Source organism: Gymnoscopelus braueri, assembly GCF_963280865.1.
Source record: "Gymnoscopelus braueri genome assembly, chromosome: 4".
Taxonomy (NCBI): Eukaryota; Metazoa; Chordata; class Actinopteri; order Myctophiformes; family Myctophidae; genus Gymnoscopelus; species Gymnoscopelus braueri.
In genome coordinates, this window is record NC_137605.1 from 47,147,561 (window position 1) to 47,165,742 (window position 18,182).

Consider the following 18,182-nt stretch of genomic DNA (forward strand, 5'->3'; position numbering starts at 1 on the left):
TAATATTTGTATTAAGATGTTTTCATATTTTACACTACATCTAAATCCATGTGACACATTAGAACCCCAATGTCCCCCCTCCCCACCCCAGCTCATAAGAACAAAAACACTATAAAGCTGCAGCCTATATATTCTTACAAGTCTAGTCGTCAGGCGACAAAACAACCATTAGGCCAACCTAGAAGATGACAGTAAAAAATATAAAATGGGACAATTTGAATATGTATTTACAATGTTTATTTTATTTCAGAAAAATAAAATGGGACAAATTATATATGTATTTGTTTATTTTATTTCAGAAATTATATTACATTTATTATGTTTTTTCTTATTAAAGTAAGGCCTATCGGTCAATCGGGTGAAAAAGAATGACGAACGCAAGTCATTGATGTGTCCTGAACAGTACTAGGAACTATAAAGAGAGTGAAGTTTCTACCCGAACACTAGAGGCGTGGGGGAAGCTAGCACGGTCACATTCGCTAACCGCTAGCGACCCATGATATAACTGCCAATGGCGTAAAAACATAAATACACCACATTGTAAATAATATATACCAAAATGTACTCGAGGAAGTTTGGGCGTCTAATGCTGGGGCTAGTTCACACACGTCCAGAAGTAAACGTGAAGAATGTGGTGCAGCTGAAGAAGAGTCCTTCATTCAGCTGGACCTCAGTGTGTAAACACTGCACACAGCTGTTGCAGAGCCAGAGGAGGATTGTGGATGTCCATCACAATGCATTAAAGTGTCTGATCAGGTAGGGTTTAGATTAGCCCTGAAACATACAAGCTTCATGTGAACCATGGCTAGGTTTAGATCAGTGGTTCTCAAACTTGAGACCCCCAAATTGACACTTAATAGCCCGCGGACCCCTATTTCAAAAGATATGCCAGGGACCCCCATAAGAGAAGATTTTTTTTTACGGCTTTAGCAGTGATTCTCAACCATTTTAATTTCAAGGACCCCCAGTTTGACATGCATTAGGGCTACAGACCCCCATTTAATGGCATTTCTATCACTTGGACTGCAATTTATATTGTAAAATGTATGTCAATTTAACTCTGAGAGTGTACAAATGGAACCAAATGGACCCGCATTTGTACACTCAGAGTTACAGACCCATAAGGGTCCATTTGGTGCCTAATCTATCATTTAGCTGGGGACCCCCTGGAACTCCCTCAAGGACCCCTGGGGGTCCCCGGACCCCACTTTGAGAACCAATGGTTTAGATAATCATTATAAATTATATTTTATGTTAGAGGACTACGTTGTGTGGATGTCCATCACAATGCACCAAACTGTCTGATCAGATAGGGTTTAGATTATCATTATAAATTATATATAATGTTAGAGGACTATGTTGTGTGGATGTCTATCACAATGCACCAAACTGTCTGATCAGGTTGGCAGTGGTGTATAGTACATTTACTCAAGTACTGTACTTAAGTACAATTTTGAGGTATTTTTTACTTTACTGGAGTATTTCCAATTTCCAATACTTTTACTTCTACTCCACTACATCTCAGAGGCAAATATTGTACTTTTACCTTAGTTACTAGTTAATTTGCAGATGTAAAATATTATATTATAAAACATACATTAACTACTACAGCCCTATTTTATACATAGTGTATTTGAAAATAGCCGATCTACAAGCTCACAACGCGATGCAACACGTTGTGAGCTTGTAGATCTGCCATTTTCAAACATTTTAGTACTTTTACTTTTGGTACTCTTAAGTATATTTTGATGCCAATACTTTAGTAATACTTTTACTTAAGTAAAAGCAGCAATACGACTATAAAAATACTCCTAGTAAAAGGCCTGTGTTCAAAATGTAAAAGTAAAAAGTACAAAAGTATTTGCATCAAAATGTACCTAAAGTGCCACAAGTAAAAGCACTCATTGTGCAGAATGTCCCATTTCACAAGTTTTTAAATGTATAAAAATCTTTTGTAGATTGGCTATTTTCAAATGACCGAAATGTATATAGGGCTGAAGTGGTTAATGTATGTTTTGTAATAATAATCAAAATCTACAAAGTAACTTGTAACTAAAGTTTTCAAATAATTGTATAGTGGAGTAAAAGTACAATATTTGCCTCTGAGATGTAGTGGGAAAAGTACTGAACATTGGAAATACTAAAGTAAAAATACCTCAAACTTGTACTTAAGTATAGTACTTAAGTAAATGTACATAGCCACTTTCCACCACTTCCCTTATTGATCAAGCAGGGGAAATTGAGTAAAATGTACTGCCATCATGCCACATAACCATTTAATGGTTCTTTCAATTCAATTAATCGAACTACAGTACCTTAGACTCAGTCAGACCCATTTAAAAACATACAACAAAAAACACAGCACATCAATAAGAAAAAGAAAACGACAACAACCAAAGGTTACACTTGGCACTTAAACCCGTGTTTCCACATATTGGTGTCTTGTAAGGATACGAGAAGAGCAGGCACCTCGATGTAGGATTTGCTATTTTTTTCTAAAATCTTACAAAATAAAATATTTGAAAAATGGTCTTAAGTAATGTAAAGTACTTTGTCAGACTTACATTTACTTTGTCAAACTTCTTCTTTATGCCCAGAATGATTGGAAATACAGGTGTTGTAGCAATTGTAGAAATATTAGACCTTAATTCCAACTATTACATTTTTTTACATTTTGAACAGGTAAATATAGCCAATTTTACATCAAGGTGCCCACCCTTCCTTAGTGCCCACTAACACAGGCTTTGTTTTACTGTGAATCGTTAATATTTCCCTTTTATTTATAATTAATTATATCGTTTATCTTCTCAAGTGTTCGATCAGCCTCCCAGACCACAGTGGACCCCAATGAGCTGAAGAGGTTCCAGTCACTGGCCAGCAAGTGGTGGGATGACGGAGGAGAATTTGCTGCTCTGCATGCCATGAATGACTTGAGAGTCCCTTTTATACGGTGTGTGTGTGTGTGTGTATTTATATACTATATCCAATATCCTTTTTTGTTTTAAAGCAATATGTTTATTTCAATCAGCCACTGTCAGCAAAATTGATTAACTATCAGGTTGATGTACTCAAGAAATGTCCAGAAGGGGAGTGAACCTTTTTGATAATTACGAGGCCAAAAACGTCCCAAGGAAGTAAGAAAAAAAAAGAAAACCATACCAGCATTTTCTTCACTTTAACACATTCCCAACCAATAAGCAAGTGAATTCTCACTGCAAACGGCACTGTTTATGTACTGTATGTACTGTACATCATGTGCATGTTTTAGGGGATAATATTTTGATTGATAAGATCTGCGATTTGAAGATCATTGCATTACCCATGTACGTTAGAGAGCCGGGCGTTGCTCTACCCTTCCCCCTCTGTTGTCTCCGAGATGATGATGATGATGAGTCCTTATAGTGGCAGTGTGACATCTACTGCCACTGTAGGTTGAATCTGACACGGGATGGACTCTGCCCCCGGGCTGTGTTTAAATGAGGCAATGTGACAACACTGGCCCCTTGTTGCTGCTTTATCATATTTCGTTAGAACTGCTAGTAGTGTACCTTTTTAAATCTCCAGCTCTATTTTTATTTAAACGTCATTCAGACTAGATTGAGTAGTTAGTTTAAATGTTTCATTGAATAAAGAATGGTGTGGTGCAGGGGTCTTCAACAGGGGGTCCGGGACCCCTAGGGGGTCCTCAGAGTTACTACAGAGGGTCCGCCAAATCTTTGCGTGATATGATTTTATTTTTATTTTTACATAAACCACTTGAACCCTAGCATCCCTTTTCTGAGGAGAACTTTAGCCAAAAATAGCAGATCTACAAGCTCACAACGCTGTTGTGAGCTTGTAGATCGGCTATTTTTGGCAAAGAGGTATAGGTGTAGAGGGAAAAAAGAGCAGACCAAGTAAAACAAAAAGTTTCATCTGAAACACAATTTTATACAATATAGAGGGGGTCCCTGCTTCATTGCTCTCTCAGCTAGGGGGTCCTTGGCCTGTAAAACGTTGCAGACCCCTGGTGTAGTGGATTGTTATCGGGGGACATGCCATTACACGCAAGTGTTGGGGCAGCAGTAGTCAATCAGTCAGTCTTGGACAATCTGCCTCTGAACTTTGCTGCCTCACTGCTTGTGCTTGTGCCAACGTTATGGCACCACAGCTGGACTTTAATGAGGGACATACTGTATATAGACAGACAGATCTCTGCCTGTTATGTGTGCCTTGTGCCTGAGGGAGACAGCTGTCAGATAGCTTGGGAAGGGAGTGAAAAAAGGGAGAGAGGCGGTGGAGAGATAAACAAATGGGCTAAAAGAGGTTATTGGCAGCTAGCCTATACCTTCTCCAGAGGAGAATTGATGTTGAGCATTGCTTAGGACGATAGTGACTTGGTTGTGACAGTGAAAGGTGGGGAAGTTGGGATTCTCTGGGGGAACCAACCAACACCATTCTTATCCCCGTGTTTTTTTGTTTTTTATACATGCATCCCGTTTTTTCACCCAGTGCCAATTGCCTATGGCGCTACTCTCCCTCTGCCAGCCTAGGGAGAGCCCAGAACGTATGCCCCATGTCGAGGCATACGTTTTCATTTAAGATTACATTCCCTCCCTGTCCCGAGCCTGCATTATATCCGAAAATGTGTGAATGGTGCGACGGTGCCATGGAAGGAGGCCTTAAATGTGACTTCTGTCTTGTCCATGTGCTCAGGGACAATCTGATGAATGTGCATGGTGGAGGGCAGCCAGGGAAACCCCTCGCAGGAGTCAGGATACTGGATGTTGGCTGTGGAGGTGGCCTGCTCACAGAGGTAATGTGGTGTGTGTGTGTGTGTGTGTGTGTGTGTGTGTGTGTGTGTGTGTGTGTGTGTGTGTGTGTGTGTGTGTGTGTGTGTGTGTGTGTGTGTGTGTGTGTGTGTGTGTGTGTGTGTGTGTGTGTGTGTGTGTGTGTGTGTGTGTGTGTGTGTGTGTGTCCTTGAAATTAAATTTACAAGCTATAGGCCAGTTGTGAATCTCATGGACATCAGCCTTGTTTGACACACCCGCCATGAGTTTCCAATTGTTTGAATTGCTGCTGTTCAAATCAGATGTCCGTTGTCCCTTGCACAATAGTAATCTAACAGTGTAAATGTCAGCTGAAGTCACGTTGTGTCTTCACTGTCTTGTGGATTTGGCTGGTTGTGGTTTGGTGGAGAAGACGGGTCAGGTGGTTTACAGTTGTTTATCCGTTTGTAGGGTTTGATAGGTAGACTGAAGAGGACAGGGCTCTTGTCTTGGCCTTCATTTGAAGTGAACACATACCAGCAGTCTGGTGTGATCCGAGTAGACAAAATCAGGTCTTATACGAGATGTCTCCTTTGCACACACTGGCACATTTATACATGCGCACAGACAGCGTGTGCCCAAAACGCATATACACAGAGATTCTTTTCTCTCTGTCTCTCTCATTCTCACATAGACACACACACACACACACACACACACACACACACACACACACACACACACACACACACACACACACACACACACACACACACACACACACACACACAGTGTTGGTGAGCATTTGAATTCTGTGTCTTTCAAAATACTGCCTCTATGACTATTCCCCTCAGAAGAAATCAACTGTGGGAGAATGGAGATTTGCCTCTAGGCGATAAACCAAGTCTCTACACACACACACACACACACACACACACACACACACACACACACACACACACACACACACACACACACACACACACACACACACACACGTGCATGCAAGCACACACACGTGTGTGTGTGTGTGTGTGTTTTGCTGTGTGTTCACAGCAGTTCTCCAGCAGAGGGCACTGAATTTCACAAGCCAGCTGTTGTTAATTTGCTCTACCAGTTTATGTACAGTACATCTGCGCTAATTGGTTGTCAGGTCTCTTTCTGTCTCCCTCTGTATCAGTTATCACGTCCAGTAATCAATTCTTTATATTAGGAGCTGCACAATATACAGTATTGTTTCAGCATGAACATCGCAATGTAATCGCAACATAATAGTGAAATTACAAGGGGTGCAACTTAGCTCACACATTTACTTCTTGATAGAAAACAAAAACTAGAAAGGTTTGCATTTTCATGACTAATCTGAAAGTATAAACAGTACAGACCATCTGATAAACACCTTTTTGTTACTTTTTGATAACTGGCCTTACATGTCATGTTGAGTCTACCAGAGTATTGATTGAACTGCCTTATTTCCCCCTCTAATCAACATGATCATTGCTAGTGATAAAATATTTCCAGATTGAACTATTGTCTAGTGAAATTATATATTTCCTACAAAAAAAAAAGAAGAAATATCGCAATGTAAATTATTTCCAATATCGTTCAGCCCTACTTAATATCAACAGTGAAAACAATGGTATTTGTTCTTCTAAGAATTTCTTCTTCATCTTTCCTCTCGTCCAACACCAGCCCCTGGGTCGTCTCGGAGCCAACGTGTTGGGCATTGACCCCGTGGAGGACAGCATTGGCACGGCACGGCTCCACTCGGCCCGCGACCCGGACCTCCGTGACCGGGTCCAGTACCAGGCCTGCACTCTGGAGGACCTCACCGGCGAAGGGGAGGAGGATGACGAGTTTGATGCTGTGGTGGCCTCGGAGGTGGTGGAACATCTGGCCGACCTGGAAACGTTTGCTTACTGCTGCAGCCATGTGCTCAAGGTGGGTAAACGGGACCACTTTAGCTTTCACTCACTGTAAGCACCAGTGGTGGAAAAAGTACTCAAATGTTTTACTTAAGTAAAGGTATCAATACTGCAAGGTAGAAGTACTCTGTTACAAGTAAAAGTCCGGAATTAAAAATGTACTTGAGTAAAAGTACAAAAGTATTGGTATCAAAATGTACTCAAAGTACCAAAAGTAGAAAGTACTCATTATGCAGAATGTATGGATGGATTTGTATTAATTGGATTTGTATTAATTGTATACAAATCTTTTGAAAATAGCAGATCTACAAGCTCACAATGCATCGCGACGCATTGTGAGCTTGTAGATCGGCTATTTTCAAATGGCAGAAATGTATATAGTGAAGTGGTTAATGTATGTTTTGTAATAATAATCAAAATCTACAAAGTAACTAGTAACTAAAGTTTTCAAATAATTGTAGTGGAGTAAAAGCACAATATTTGGATCCGAGATGTAGTGGAGTAGAAGTAAAAGTATTGAAAATTGGAAATACTCCAGTTAAGTAAAATTACAAATTACCCCAAAATTGTACTTAAGTACAGTATTTGAGTAAATGTACTTAGTTACTTTACACCACTGCAAGCACACACTTTGATCATGTGGTGTGTTCCCAGACAGCTTGCTGAAGGGTTTTGTTTGTGCGTATTTGCATGCATAGCGTCTGTGTCGGGTACAAACCTTGTGCAGTATGTCCAAAACCGTACATTTTTTTATTGTTATTTCTTTTTAATTAAAATGGTGAAAATAGCCGAACTACAAGCTCTCAACGTGTCATATCGCGACATGTTGCGAGCTTGTAGATCAGCTGTTTTCAGTACTTTTGTGTGACACTCTTGTATGTCGAAGTAGGGACTTGATTAGCGAAAGAACTTGAAAAGCTGAAATAAGGTTTCTGCCCGACAACAACGATATGGTAACTTCATTTAGTTTTTACAGTGTGTGTGATTTTATGCAGATGCATTGCATAATTATGAGTCGTGGTGACGCTTTCCACATTATATTTTGCCCACACTTCGCCCTCTAGAGGTGAAAGCCACACACAGTATATGTGACCATGAACATAATCTCCTGGGTCAGTGGGTTGCAAAACAAACACTTTGAGGGGGGAATGGGGCTTCTGGTAATCTCCGCTTAATGCCACTGCTTTCAGGTCAATTGAAGATTCGATTTCCTGTCTATTTTTGGCATACTGGATGTGTAAAAACAGCCTTAAAAGGACCTGGAATGTGATACAAAACTGCCTCAACGCCATCTTTGCATGTCCACTTGTATGTGAAATGCTTTTGTATGAAACCCTGAATAGAACAGTTGAGTATGAGGCAGATGACCACATAAAGGCTTCTCTCGCGCATGCAGGCTCTTTTTATGTCCGTCTGATTGCCTGAGGTGGAACTCTGTGTCATTTTGCACTGAGCAGTGTGAGCAAGCTAAAGACAACGTGTAAAAAAAACCTGTTGTGACTCTTGAGGAAGCGACTGATGGAAAACCATTAGTACCCTTTCTAGCCCAATATTGTCTATAAGATGAATGCAGTCAGTTTTCCCTTTCTGCCTTTTAGTCTTAGCTTAATGTTTTTGTCTTTGCAAAATGTTTTGCCTTTTAAATACTTCTCTCCCTGGTCTCTATACTGCCTCCCCCTGGTCAGCCAGGTGCGCGCCTGATGGAGGGGAAAGTAATTGGTTGGAATAACGTGTTCCTTCCACACACTACGTCCTACCGGGGAAACTAAATAAGAAGCGGCTTGCTAGCTCCTCATGCATTGAAGGAGGCATGAGCTCAGTTCTGGGCTCTCCCCAGGCTGGCAGAGGGAGAGTAGCGCCCAGGATTACATAGGCAATTGACACAGGGTGAAAAAATGGGTTACAAAATCGTGGGATAAAAATTTAAGTAAAATAAATACTTCTCTCCTAATAGTTTTTTTTTTTTTTTTTGTTATTCATTTTTTATTGATTTTTCAAATTACAGACAAAAATGCATTTCAAGGAAACAATAATCATAAAAAAAAACATCAGTATCCCCCACCCCTCTCCCCCCCCTTCTTCCCCCCATCCCTTCCCACCCCGCCCTCCTTCCACATATTCACACAACACGATCACAACTTCATCGAATCAGTAGGTCTTTTAGATCAGATATCAAACTTGTCCACAGTGTTAACGTGCCCTGTTTGGCATGATTAATCCTGGCCGATGACAGTTTTGGATAAGTCATGTGGAGGTTTCCAGCGTTGGACTATAATCTTTTTGGCTGCTGTAAGTCCTGCCAGCCAGATTTTGCGTGACTTTACAGTAAGAAACAGTTTAGAGTCATCATTCAAAAGATGTACAAACGGATCCATTGGCAGTTGTACTCGCATTAAGTCTGTTAAAGTCCCCAACACATTTCCCCAAAACTCCATAATCCCCGGACATTCCCAAACCATGTGGACAAACGAGCCCAAGGTTCCTGGGGCACAGAATGTACAATACGGGTCAGGTGCCAGTCTCATTCGGTGCCTGATTCTGGGAGTTACATATGCTCTGTGACAGAACTTAAGATGTATATACTGATGATTTGGATTTTTTGAAGCACCAGCTACATTGTCCCAAATAGCATCCCAGTCCAATTCTAGCCCCAAATCTGTTATATCACAGTTCCAGGCTTTCATTCCTGCCGAGGTTGTATATTTTTGAGAATTTAATTGATCATATAAATATGACACTATTCGTTTAGGAGCTCTCTGAAACCAGCTAAGAATGGGATGGTCTTTTAACTCGTTACCCCAGGGAACCCTATTGGCCCTACAAACGGATCTCACTCTGAAGTAAAAGAATAGAGAATGCCTATCGACACCATATTTTGAGACTATATCTTGAAAATCTAGAATGTTAACCAAGCCATTAATATCTTGCAGAGTCCTAATGCCCTTCTCCTCCCAGTTTCTGTTAACAAGTGGTCTTCCCCCAGACAAAATGTGGTTGTTATTCCATATTGGAGCTGCTTTACACCATTTACTTTTAAATCCTATGAATCTTTCTACTGTTCTAAACACCTGTAATAAATATGAAAAAATCGGTCCATAGTATAGATTACATTTTCTAGTAGAAATACCCATCAGGAGGAAATCCTTCAATTGTACAGGGGTTAACAAGTCACGCTCCAATTCTTTCCATGAAGATGTATTATCATCCTCCATCATGACATTGAGACTTCTCAACACAAATGACCAGTGATACAGTTTGAAATTAGGACATGCCCATCCCCCATCAGATTTCCTGTATTGAAGCACAGACCATTTTATGCTCGGCTTTTTACCATTCCAAATGTATTTTCTTAATGAGGTAGCTTTTTCCAATATCCCGCTGGGGGTGCCAACGGGACCATTGAGCTGATGAAGTTAATGCGGGACAAGATATTCATCTTAACCACCGCTATACGCGCTGGTACTGACGATGGCAGATGTTTCCATCTACTGATATCGTCTTCTATTTTTGTAGAAACTAATGAAAAATTTGTTTTAGCAATAGCCGATAGAGAAACACTAATTTTGATACCCAAGTAAGACACTTCGTCAGTAACAATGATCTGGGGAGGAACGGCCACGTCACACTGATCCACATTCACAAGCATTAATGCAGTTTTTGATAAATTAACCTTACAACCTGAAAAGTACCCAAAATTCTCCAATATTTCCAACACAACTGGGAGTGATCTCTGCACATCTGCCATATATATCAGTGCGTCATCAGCATACATCGAAACGGAATGTGACGTCGTGCCCACCGTAATAGGAGAGATCCGAACACAGCTCCTAATCAATTGCGCCAATGGTTCGATGGATAAATTAAAAATGAGTGGCGAAATCGGGTCCCCTTGTCTAACTCCCCGTTTTATATCAAACAAGTCTGATAGGCCTCCTCCAACATTGACCCGAGCTGATGGAGTAGCATACAAAGTTCGAATCATGTTGATAAAATGGTTTCCAAATTTGAATTTTTCTAATACCTTCCATATATAGGGAAACTCCAAGCGATCAAAAGCTTTTTCGAAATCAATAAACAGTAGTCCACACGCAGGAGGAATCTTGCCTGTTGCACTCAAAATGTGGAGGAGTCTACGAATATTGTCAGCGGCGAGACGGCCTTTAATAAATCCAGTTTGATCAGGACTAATTATTTTCCCAATGACCGTCTCCAGCCTGCTGGCCAGAACTTTTGAAAATATTTTAAGGTCTGCATTTATCAAAGAAATTGGTCTATAATTTGCACACTCCAGGTGATCCTTTCCGGGTTTTGGAATAACTGTAATCAGAGCTGTGTTCAGGTCTCTATGAAAAAAGCCCTTTTCAATTGCATAGTTCAAAGTTTCCAACCATATCGGACCAACGACCTCCCAAATTGCTAAATACAACTCCACTGGGATACCATCTATACCAGGTGAACGGCCCTTGTTAGTATCTCGCACAGCTTTGAGTAATTCCCCTAATGAAATAGGCGCATCCAATTTATCTGTGTCCTCTGATGTTAAACTAGGCAAGTCCAGTCCTTCAAAAAACTCTGTAAAGTCCTCCTCTGATGGGACACCACCCTCTGTATATAGGTCTTTAAAATAATCCTTAAATGTCTCATTTATTTCCTCTGTTGATGATACCACACCTCTTTTAACACATTTAATAGCTGGTATAGCCCTATTAGCTTCTTGTCGTTTAAGTGTTAGTGCCAGTAAATGGCTAGGCCTGCTGCCCTCTGCATAGTACTTGTGTTTAGTTATGTGAATCATGTATTCTGCCCTGCGTCTTAATAAATCATTTAATTCTGCTTGTTTGACTTTAAGCTCGTTTTCTATAGACAAGGTGTAGTTCCTTTCAAGCGTGTCTTCTAACTCCTTACATTGTTGTTCCAACCGGGAAATATTTTGCAGTCTGGTTTTATGTAGATGGGAACTAAACCATATTGCATTATTTCTAATAAACCCTTTCACCGTGGCCCAGACTACAGTCATATCCGCAACACTGTCCTTGTTTATAGAAATAAACTCAGCCAGTTTCGTCCTCAATTGAGTAATAAATTCTTCATTTTTCAACAAAGTGCAGTTAAACCTCCATCTTGAAGCCTTATTTTTTATATTTCCGTAGTCAAATGAAGACATCACCGGGCTGTGATCCGACAGAAGTCTGGGTAAAAATTCTACTGAATGTACAGTGGACTGCAAGCCAGAGGAAATTAAAATGTGATCGATACGAGTAAAACTTTTATGCCTAGGTGAGAAGTAAGTGTAGTCCTTCACAAAGGGGTTGTGCACTCTCCATACATCCACCAGGTGGAGATCTTTTACAAAACAACTTAAGGCCTTAGATGCAGAGTCCTGAGCAGATGCCATAGATATAGAGGATTTGTCCATTTTGCCATCAAATACAGCATTCATATCTGAGCCGATATATAACTGATAATCATTTAACTTTAGAAGTTCTGCAGTAATTGAGGGGAAAAAGTCAGCTTCAAAAACGGTTGGTGCATATATGCTAACAAATGCAACTTTTTTGCCTTGAATGGAAGTACAGCAGAATGCCAAACGTCCCTTCCTGTCTGAGCCTATCTTATCAACAGTAATATTTATGTTGCGCCTTGATAATATCATCACTCCTTTTGTACGTGTACCATCTGAAGAGGCCACAATTGATTTATAGAACCTATTTTGAACTCTGGGGGTGTCTTCAAGTTTAAGATGCGTTTCCTGCAAAAGAGCAATGTCAATTTTCTTCCTTCGTAAGTAATCTAGGACCTTAGAGCGTTTTTGTGGTGTGTTTAGACCTCTGACATTAAAAGATACAACATTAAAAGACTCTAACCTTCCCATGTCATTAACCTTGCCTTGGATTTGTTGTGATTTGTTAGTGGAACTTAGAAGAGCCCTTCACCCCCACCCCCCTCCCCCCCCTCGCCCCCACCTCCCTCCCCCCCCTCACCCCCCCCTCCCTCCCACTCGCTCCCTTACTTCCCCCCACCCCCCTCCCCTGACTTTGTAACATCAGTGAGAAACACTTAGCAACGTCTGCCACTGAACACTGTCTGCCCCCCCCCCCATTATTAATACAATGATGAAACCTTACCCACAGATACAAAATATATGATAGAAAAAAAATAACCTGCTTAATCCTAGGTAAACAACTCAAATATACGTATTCGTTGATACATACTTATTAACTATGTGACCGAAAAGACATTTACACCAAAGGTTGTCGTCACTCTCACCGCGGCTCCAGTAAAATAAACGGAGGAGAAAGAAAAAAAAAAAAAAAAGAAAGAAGAAGAAAATAAAACATTGGAGCACGGAGCCTTTCGGCTACCGTGGCGCAGTTAAAACCAAAACATACACATCTCTTCCAAGCTTAATAGTCCACCGCAAAAAGGAAAGAACATTGCATTTTAAAAAATAAATAAAAATACAGACGACGATTTACCTCGTATAGTCTTATCATATGCATTGTTCTGAACACAAAATATTATATGGACTGTAAAATACCTTCTAAGGTGCCTTGGTTTTCTTCAAAACAAAAACAAAACAAACAAGAGGAAAATCTATAAATAAATGTTTCAAAAAATCAAAAAATCAAACCCCCGAAAGACCCCCAGTACCATCGCTTGTCCGTGCCTGCCCACTCCAAAGCTCACCCATCTCCATTACGCATTGTCGTTGTCGCTCTCGTTGTCGTTCGTCGCCGCCTCCTCCTCCATCGTCTCGCCCTCCATCGCTGCTGGATCCAAGGCGTCCCTCGCCTCCTCAGCCGATCTAAATGACATCCTCCTGCCCTTGTAGTTAACTTTAAGAATGGCTGGGTAGACGAGATACGACTCGATGCCTTTTTGCCACAATTTGGTGCGTATTTCTTTGAACGCGCGGCGATCTTTCGTCGTACCGGGGCTGTAATCGGCAAAGAACAGCAGTTTGGCTCCCCCAGGTAGAGCCGGCTTGGCTTTCCGTGCTCCCTCCAGGATCGCCTGTCGGTCGGGGAAGTGTAGAAGCCTGAAGATCATCGTTCTTGGTCCCGATGTCTTGTTGGAGAAGATCCTGTGTGCCTTGTCGACGGTCACCACCGCATTACGCAAGCTTTTCATGGTTGGAATCCATTTAGGTAACATCTTTTGGAGATAACCCCTTGGATCGTCTCCTTCAGCACCGGCCGGCAAGCCGACCAATCTGACGTTATTTAACCTGGACCGGTCCTCCAGCTCGTTCAGCTTCTTCTGGACCCTAACCAGTTCAGCAAGGCAAGAATCATTGACCCCCTCGCCTGTGCGCACATCAGCTTGCAGGCTATCTATCCGGCTGGACATCGTGGCAAACTTTTCAGCGTGGACCACTAGTTGCCCTTTCAGGGACTTAAGAATATCGCCATTCTCTGTCAAACCTTTCTGTATGGGTTCCATAGCTTGGCCGATTGCGTCTTTTACGATGGAAGCTACTAGTCCTTGCCAGGTTCCCATCTGCGATTCAATTGTTTGTTTGATTAGCATAGCTATATCCCCCGTTAGCATGTTAGCCTTCGGTCCGTCGCCTGGTCCTGGCTGTTTGGGAGGCGAGAAAGCGAATGGGTCGGATTGTCCATCCATAATGGTGAAGTTAAATCTTAAATTGTATCAACGTTTGAAAAAATTGTGGAAAAAAAGTAGTCTATGAGTCAAAAAATATATATAAAAAGAGGAAACTTATCAGCGCTCAGTGCCGTGCGGCCATCTTGCTTCGTGCCTCACGTGACTCAGAGTTGTTTATTTTAATTTGTTTTGTAAAGCGACTTTGGGTACCATGAAAAGCGCTATATAAGTGTGATGTAGTATTATTATGTGTGTGTGTGTGCTTTTATACAGCCGGGCGGCTCGCTCTTCATCACCACCATCAATAAGACCAACCTGTCCTATGCGCTGGGTATTGTAGCAGCAGAACAGCTGCTACGCATCGTTCCCATGGGGACCCACGACTGGGAGAAGTTCATCAGCCCTGTGGAGCTGGAGCGCCTGCTGGAGTCCAGTAAGTCTGTGGTTTTTTATCACAACCCCATCCTTCCTCCTCAGACCTCCTCTCCTTTTCCTCATATATACCTTTCCAACATGATTTTGTTTTCCTTCTCTATTCAAGAGCAATTAATTTTTCACAGAAACTGGTAATATTTAAGGGTTCAAGGTTTATTGCCACACTAACTAAGAATCTTTGTTGGTACAAAACAGCAACCAAATTAAATATGATTAATACATGGAACAATTGCTTAGAATAATAATAATAATAAAATGAATAAAACCTGCTAAATTATTATTATTGCGAAATCGGCAACAGCATAAACCAAAAGGAACCAATGGTTAGGAATGGTATAGTGTCCGCTCTCTCTCATAACCTTCCTGGGGCGACGGTCTGGGCGGGGGATCTATCCTCATTGCTGACAGAGGTAGTCAATCTTATCTTCTTTCAATCAATTTTATCAATCTTTTCTTCGGTGGTCTCCGCATTGATTTTAATACCCATTGTGGTGGGGAGTAATGGGCCTAGTTTACAGGAGATAAGTGTGTACATGGTTCCAGTTGGGTGTAAGGAACAGCATGGACTCTAGAGGCTGCTAACGGTGCTAATGGTGTTAATGGCTCTGAATATTTTCCCCGAGGGAACTGGCAGGGTGGGAGGGTTCATATATGATATTTTAGGCTTTTAGGCTGTAGTATTGTGAAAGAAACCTTGCAGTCTGTTTACTGGCACCACATTTCTCAAGTTGTCTTAAGAAAAACATTCATTGAGCTTGCTCAGAATTGCATCTGTATCTGTATGTATTTCCCATTGAAAGAAATTGGCAATTACAGGGCCAAGAAACTTGATAGAACCAGCCTGCTATATTAAGCTTGTCTTCAATTTCCAGAGGTTGCAGAATGGGGGTCCGCTCATAATTCCCACATCCCATTATTCCGATCATTAGGTTAGTGTGAGGTTGGGGATAGGGATAGATAGGGTTAGTTATAATGGGGCCAGTCGGACCAACAGGACGTCAGAATAATGGGCAGTCGGAATAATGACATGCCACCCAAAAGACAATCACCATTTACTTTGTTTTATTGAGGTCATACTGGAGGTTATTTTGACTATACCAGTTTGCTTGTTATTCTGAGGAAAATTAGTTCTAATAAACTAAAGTTTAAGCTTTTAGACTTAATTCTTCTGTGACTCACATTCCTTCCGTCCCTCCCTCGCATCCATACTTTCCCTCCCACCTTCCTTCTGCCTACCCCGTTCCCTCTCCTCTTCACAGACGGTTTCTCGGTGCAGTCTGTGCAGGGCATGCTCTACAACCCAGTGTCAGGAGGGTGGAGCTGGACCGACAGTACGGCCATTAACTACGCTCTGCATGCCGTCAAGCTGAGCGAGGAGCCGCAGACGGACACGTCCGAGGCAGACCGCCCCGACCCCCAAGACCAAGCTGCGGCCGCCACACACAACTGACCTGAACCAGTGGAAGAATCTCTGCTTCCTAGAAGCCAGCTGTGATGCAGCGTTGTATGAGACTTCAGTGAAAGAATGAAGACGGACCTCACACACTTATCATTGAAAAGCTGTGAAGAAGCTGGGAAGATGAGGGGCCCTATCTTGCACGCCGCCTTACCCTTTATCCCTAAACCTTTTTGCCATTTTTTACTATTTTGAAAAACATTTTTAAAATAGCCGATCTACAAACTCACAACGTGTCGATGTAGATCGGCTAGTTTAACCATTTAAAAAGGTTTTTCAAAATAGTAGAATATGGCTAATAAGTTTAGGGTTAAGGGGTAAGGCAAGATAGGGCCCGTAGTGTAGTTCTTGTTAAGCTCTCCTAAGCATTATAACAGTTCTGATATTGTTGGTTTTGGTTAGGGATGACATCCTGCTCGTTCGATGAGGAGTTGACAGGCACATGCAAGCTATTTCAGCACCATTAAGCATTGTGTTAACTGTCAAAAGGTTGATCAATGCAAGAACATATCTAAAAAGATATTGTATGTTTTATGCTCATCAAATGTTGTGCATCTTGCCATGTCATATCTTGTAAAATCGCTAAATTCTCTAATATGACAAGTCATTGACATGAGTTCATTGTATGATTGGCTGGATTTTGTGATTCTAAGGCTTTCAGATGTTATGTTCACACATTTACATGAAGACACTGGTCTCTGGAGCTGACACTATACTGAGTTTATATTATATTGGTCTAATGTGGATGGATGGATGTGGATTACATAACCCAACACGTGCCTCTGACTTACTGTACATTATTACTGCCTGACATCAAAGATGTGAGTTTTCCAGGGACACATGCATTTGCCTTTAGTGGCTGGATGCATGATCATTTTATTTAAAACATTGAATTCTTACTGAGCGAATGGTCATGTCCAACCGATTGCCTGAGGAAAAGGTTGTCTCAGACTGATGGTGAAATCCCTTTTACCAGGTCTGCCACAGAAACTGGCCATAAATAGACCCAAGTATTTTAAATCCCAATAGTAATAGCAGTAAACTGCTTTAATCTATCTGAAAACATGTGCTATAGTTGACTGATTCATGTCTGCAGCTGTCTAAAAGGAACTGGTAATTTCAAGGACCCCCATAACTCTGAGTGTACAAATGGACCCTGAGGGGTCCATTTGGTTCCATTTGTACATACTCTAGAGTTGCAGATCTTTAAGGGTCTATTTGGAACCCCCTCAAGGAACCCAGAAGGTCCATGGACCAGACCCCACTTTGAGAACCACTGGTCTAGCACACAGATGCAGGTAACGGAATAAGGTGCTACTGATGATAAATGTGATGTAACAGGCCTTAAATAATTCTTATGAAATCTTCATTTTCACTATCGGGAGTTATTCATAATAGTGATAGTAATGATCAACAATACCAAAATCTGAAGTTCAATGTGTTGATATGTTCATAAATATAGAATTATCTTACACTAGTGAAGCTGTTACCAACTGAGTAGGCTGCTTGTTATGTGCTGTTGCTTTCCATATCTACATATTTATTAGCTAGGCCTAATATTTGCATTATTATCCACTGCATTTATGTTCGCATAGTCTATAATTAAGGTGCCCTTGGCCTAGCATATGCAAACCAAACTGTTGCAAATGCGCAAAAGTAGCCTATACCTTTTTTCGTTTTGAATATTTTCTTATCAAGTAGTCTATGATCATATCCCTTGGGGTTTTCCTAAAAAATATCGTTTCTTGAACTAAATTGTGGGCTGTTATTAAAGACCTGACCTCTGTCATGTTTTTAGAGTTTATTGCGTAAATGGAGTCACGGTATAATGTAATATTTAAACATGATCTACAGTGTAAACAGGCCATTTCTATCAACTCCAGTATTTAGCTGTGTCGTTTTCCACCGGCATTAGAGGGAGCCCTCACCGCTCACCGGTGAGGGCGGTGGTGACATCACTCGTTTCCATTGGAACAGACAAAAGACACACCGAACCGAGTGCCTGCGGAA

At 41.3% G+C, this 18,182-nt stretch overlaps 1 protein-coding gene across 1 annotated transcript; it reads left to right on the forward strand.

Annotated features, from left to right (window-relative positions):
• Positions 1-460: 460 nt before the first annotated feature.
• Positions 461-16,951, forward strand: coq3 (coenzyme Q3 methyltransferase). The gene is made up of 6 exons (XM_080426089.1): positions 461-756; positions 2,813-2,950; positions 4,696-4,795; positions 6,441-6,689; positions 14,555-14,714; positions 15,976-16,951. Exons 1-6 carry the CDS (start codon positions 560-562, stop codon positions 16,164-16,166), a joined length of 1,035 nt encoding a protein of 344 aa, XP_080282215.1. The 5' UTR covers positions 461-559; the 3' UTR covers positions 16,167-16,951.
• The last annotated feature ends 1,231 nt before the right edge of the window (positions 16,952-18,182 follow it).

What these genes read in the sequence shown, in the direction of transcription:
- coq3 (XM_080426089.1), top strand. Translation starts at nt 560, where the DNA reads ATGTACTCGAGGAAGTTTGGGCGTCTAATGCTGGGGCTAGTTCACACA. An exon ending in GCATTAAAGTGTCTGATCAG is followed by an intron (nt 757 to 2,812) that starts GTAGGGTTTAGA and finishes TATCTTCTCAAG; the next exon opens with TGTTCGATCAGCCTCCCAGA. An exon ending in GCTGCAGCCATGTGCTCAAG is followed by an intron (nt 6,690 to 14,554) that starts GTGGGTAAACGG and finishes GCTTTTATACAG; the next exon opens with CCGGGCGGCTCGCTCTTCAT.